This window comes from Engraulis encrasicolus, chromosome 5 (genome assembly GCF_034702125.1).
Source record: "Engraulis encrasicolus isolate BLACKSEA-1 chromosome 5, IST_EnEncr_1.0, whole genome shotgun sequence".
Taxonomy (NCBI): domain Eukaryota; kingdom Metazoa; phylum Chordata; class Actinopteri; order Clupeiformes; family Engraulidae; genus Engraulis; species Engraulis encrasicolus.
In genome coordinates, this window is record NC_085861.1 from 18,089,335 (window position 1) to 18,094,334 (window position 5,000).

At 46.6% G+C, this 5,000-nt stretch overlaps 1 protein-coding gene across 1 annotated transcript in view; it reads left to right on the forward strand.

The window, feature by feature from the left end:
• Positions 1-5,000, forward strand: part of ephb6 (eph receptor B6) — a 60,331-nt gene that overhangs the window by 30,251 nt on the left and 25,080 nt on the right. Inside the window, exon 5 of the mRNA XM_063198794.1 lies at positions 1-29. This exon is cut by the window's left edge and continues 267 nt beyond it. Within this exon, the coding sequence (XP_063054864.1) occupies positions 1-29 (29 nt within the window). The remainder of the gene's footprint in view (positions 30-5,000) is intronic.

Consider the following 5,000-nt stretch of genomic DNA (forward strand, 5'->3'; position numbering starts at 1 on the left):
ACCCAACCAGAACAACACGGCGTGTGTGGGTGAGTCGAGTTCATTTGTCATCATGAGGGGCGTGTCATGAGGGGCGTGCCAGTATATGCTTATGGTGGCTGGGTTCAAATGAGTTTGTTGGATTTTGACCATAAACACAACAACGTTGTGTGCTAAAAAACACGTTCCGAGGTCGGTGAGAGCACATTGAGCTGTAATTTAGGGGGAGTTGGCTTGCTATATTGATAAAAACGTCTAGAAATCTAGATTGATATACTTCCTGTATATAACTCCCGGGCCACGCCAGCTGTTGTATAGCAACACGGCGACACGAGGGCATCCAATCCGGCGAGCTGCGTTGATGTGACAGACAAATGGATCTGTACCGTGAGGAGATGGGCTTTAGATCAGAGGGTTTGATCGAGAGCGATCAAAACAACTAGAACAGCTGGCTGGCATCGTTAGTTTTCTATGGAGGGTTGGGCGAGTTAGGTGACCAAAGCAAAATGGCTGGGGGCCAGTTGAGTTCACTTCTCTCAGCGATCAGGACAGGATGCGCAGCAGCTGCACGGTGTGTACTAGATTTAGTGATTTGTTGTTGTTTTTGTTAGCGGAGAGAAGACTATTCTTCTGTGTCAGGATATTTTGGATGTTTATGAACACTTTCAGCATGACCTTCAGAGCACAAATATTTCTCAAGTGGGTAAACAAATCTGCTGGTGTTTGTTTAGCTTTTCTTTCAGCTCTCTCTGTTCATCAGCACTCAGGGGGGACACAGACCACGAAATAACAAACATTATGGATGTGTAATACACACGCACGCACGCACACACGCACGCACGCACGCACGCACGCACGCACACACACACACACACACACACACACACACACACACACACACACACACACACACACACACACACACACACACACACACACACACACACACACACACACACACACACACACACACACAAAAGAAAGAGATGTGACATTGGATATGATGACTATGAATTGAACAGCATCAACAACAACATTCGTGTACGACATGAACCAACCTGGACATGCACAGATGCATCCACAGACCCATTCCAAACACACAGGTCAGGCACAATAAAAACACACTCACACAAAACACACTTGACATATGCAACCCCAACATAAATAATACACAGCAAACAACCTAGACATGAACAAAACAAACACGTACCAGAGAAAGCAAGCATTCACAGCACCACACACACACACAGACCCACACTCAGAAAGAGGTAGAGAGAGAGAAAGAGAGAGAGAGAGAGAGAGAGACAGAGAGAGAGAGAGAAAGAGAGAGAGAGAGAGAGAGAGACAGAGAGAGAGAGAGAGACAGAGACAGACAGAGACAGAGACAGACAGAGAGACAGAGAGAAGGGGAGACAGAGAGAGAGAGACATAGACAGAGTCAGACGTTAATAATACCCCCCCAAACGCAAGGTCTTTCAGAATTTAATTTTAAATTCGTTAGGTTGTGTGGTTGGCAGGATCAATAGAGGGGGGAGCCTGTGTCACTTCAATCAGTGTGTGAGCTTGACGAGGGGAGCTGGGGGAGGGGGCAGGGAGGTGGCATGGAGGAGAGAGGAGCAGAGATGCACCACGATAATGCTCGTGAGGGAGGACAAAACAAAAGCGCTCAGTCTACTGGATAAATGTGCTCCAGTAATTAAGAGCTTGCGTGTGCACATGGTGCATGAATGGAGAGAGAGAGAGAGAGAGCGAGAGAGAGAGAGAGAGAGGGGGAGAGAGAGAGAGCATGTGTGTGTGTGTGTGTGTGTGTGTGTGTGTGTGTGTGTGTGTGTGTGTGTGTGTGTGTGTGTGTGTGTGTGTGTGTGTGTGTGTGTGTGTGTGTGTGTGTCTGTCTGTCTGTCTGTCTGTCTGTCTGTTTATTGGTCTGTAAATTAGTCTGTCGGAGTGTTTGTTGCTGATAGACATTTGTGTGAGAGACAGAGAATGGAAGAGATAAGAAAGACAGAGAGAGACAGACAGACAGACAGACAGACAGAGAGGGAGAGAGAGAGAGAGAGAGAGAGAGAGAGAGCAGCTGCCCAGCGAGAGTGCGACAGTGGCGTAGAATGCCCCATGCCATTCTGTTCCGTTTGAAGATCAGATCATCATGCAATTTGTCTGGGCTGAAAAGGAGACTGTTGGGGATTAGGAACCGTCAACAAGTCCCCGTGGTGGACCCCGTCCAAGTCACTGGAACACAGTCAGTCAGAAGTGCAATTAATGGGAGAATAGTGAGACTGAATAACAGCCAGAGCGGAGGAGGAGGAGGAGGAGGGAGAAGAGGGGAGGAAGGAGGAGGTGAAGGAGGAAGAGAGGGAAGAGGAGATTAAATAGGGAGAAAGAGAGGAGGAGGAGGAAAAACAGGGGGTGAGGAGGGGGAAGAGGGGGAAGAGGAGGAATAGGGGAAAAGAGGGGATGCAGGTGTAGGGAAATATTTTAATAGAATTTAAAGGGTTAAACTGGAGGGATAATGAGGGTGAGACAAGAAGTTTAGGCTGAGCTTGAAGGAGGGATGGAGTGAGAGAGAGGAGAGGAAGGAATAGAGGAAGAGAGAGCCAGCACGGGGAAAAAGAAGAGATGTGACACATTTAGGTCATGGTGATGTAATGGCCATTCGTCTGTGAACAAGTGACAGAAACCGCAGGGGAGAGAGAAAGAGAAAGAGTGATGCAGGAGGAGAAAGGAGAGAGAGAGAGAGAGAGAGAGAGAGAGAGAGAGAGAGAGAGAGAGAGAGAGAGAGGGAGAGAGAGGAAGTGAGTGAGTCTGTATGTATGCATTTGTGTGTGACATAGGGCATATGTATGGTTGTTGTGTGTGTGTGTGTGTGTGGGGGGGGTGTTTCACAACCACTTACGAGTACATATGCACATTGTGTTTGTGTGTGTGTGCGTGTGCATGTGTGTGCCGGTGCGCGGGTGCGTGTTTATTTGTTTTTGTTTTGTTTGTACCAAGAAGAATGGGGGGTACCACTTTTTTGTGACACTGTACACCATCCATCAGATGATTTGAAGCGGAAGCCCCCTCCCTGCGATGCCTTTTTGGGGTCACGCAATTTATGTACATGTGTGTGTTCCGTTTGGTTGGATTAATTGGTGCTGCTCCGCTCGGTGCCTTATTACAAGGACTCAACTCGCTCCAGCCTCACGCTCCAGCAGACTGCATTCTGACCCCCCTGGCCTACATCTAGACTACTGCTCATCACAGCCAGGACTTGACTGGGGGAGAAATAGGGCTAGGGCACTTTTGGCTTAAAGGGGCCCCTCACAATTAGTGGCGCGGAACTGACTCACTGGGTGGGCCATGCACCCATGTGGGCCCCTATTTTCAGAAAAGTAAAAAAATATATGAAAACAATTCTACATTTCTGAAAATAGGGGCCCACGAGGGCGCAGGGCCCACCGGGAAGTGCCCGCTATGCCAGTTGGCCCGTCCAGCCCAGATCACAGCCCATTAGCGCCATGCCACCCAAGCCCACTCACTCACTCACTCACTCCCTTTCACCCACACCCACTCTCAGATGGCACTGCCTGTTTGGCACGGCCATGCCATTCTCACAGCCACGACAGGCCGCGCTGTGGTATATAAATATAATATAATGCACCTACAGTATATATATAGTATATATACATTCTGAGGATGACAGAGCACAGTGTTCTGTATGAGATCTATAGCAGAGTTGACATAGTTGGGCGGATGATCGTATGGCTGTGGTGAGTCAGCGAGTATGGATGTGGACGTCCTGACCTCTGGGGCTGACACATCATGGCTGCAGCTGCTTCCTGGCACGCGAAGGCTGCTGGCCCTGGAGGTTTTTGGTTCTCACGTCCGTCTAACACAGTGGTTCTCAACCTTTTTTGAACAAACGCCCCCCCTGAACTCATCATAACCCGCCCCAATGCCCCCTTGACCTCATCATAAGCCTGCCAATGCCCCCCTTAGTATTGAAAAATAAAATAGACTAATGCCTTCCCAATGGGAACTAAGCCCCGTCCCGACTCAGCTGTATACTTCTCAACGCCCCCCCTAGGGCTCCCCAAATCCTCCTGGGGGGCTGTAGCGCCCCCGTTGAGAAACACTAGTCCGACACATGTCTGTGGCCTCCCCTTGAAGGCATTCAACTGGGCAGGGCACAAGACGAAGGAGACAAGAGGAATAAGGGATCACAACAGAGTTGTTGGCGTACTTTTGAAGAGTTCAGATGCAAAACTCCATTTCTGAAGACCTGCACCTCTATATTTTTAGGGAACCCCATTGTTGGTTTGGTTTGCATTCATGTACTTGATAATACAAATAAATATTTAAATTACATAAATGAAATAAAAAATATGCAATTTTGATAGATTATGAATTATGAAATATTTCTGAAAAGGCACTCAAAGGGTTTTACATCTGAACTCTTCATTTCAACTCTTCATTGCATCTCGCACTCTCTTTTCATTTTGAGGATTATGGTTTTTAATGCCACACATTATTTTTTTGTATCACAACACATTATAAATCAATGTTTTATTAGACATTTTCAGAGGCAAAGCACTCACGTAGTACTGTGTATAACAGCATCACATATACAGTTGGCCTAACATTATGATTATGTTTTCCATTTTCTCATGCCTCACATAAAATGAGTACATCTAATTTTACAACATGTTCATTGTGATAATAATAATGATTGAGACTGGTCAAACGCAATGTCAAACTTCTGTGCTAACCCTGTTACATAGATTTTTGACAATAACGTACACTTGACTTGACACTTGACTTTACTTGATTGGGTGACAATCTACACGTTTTATGAGAGAGTTACCATATTTAGGACAATCAGTACAGCAGATGAGTGAATTGATTGAGCACTTTGTAGTAAAAGAATAAAAATCGGTACACGTATACGTGTACTTGTTCATTTGTGTTGAGCTTGAGGTGATGGACACCAAATCAAATATGGCCAATCCACATTACTGAAACCAACCTGCACTGCGTCATAA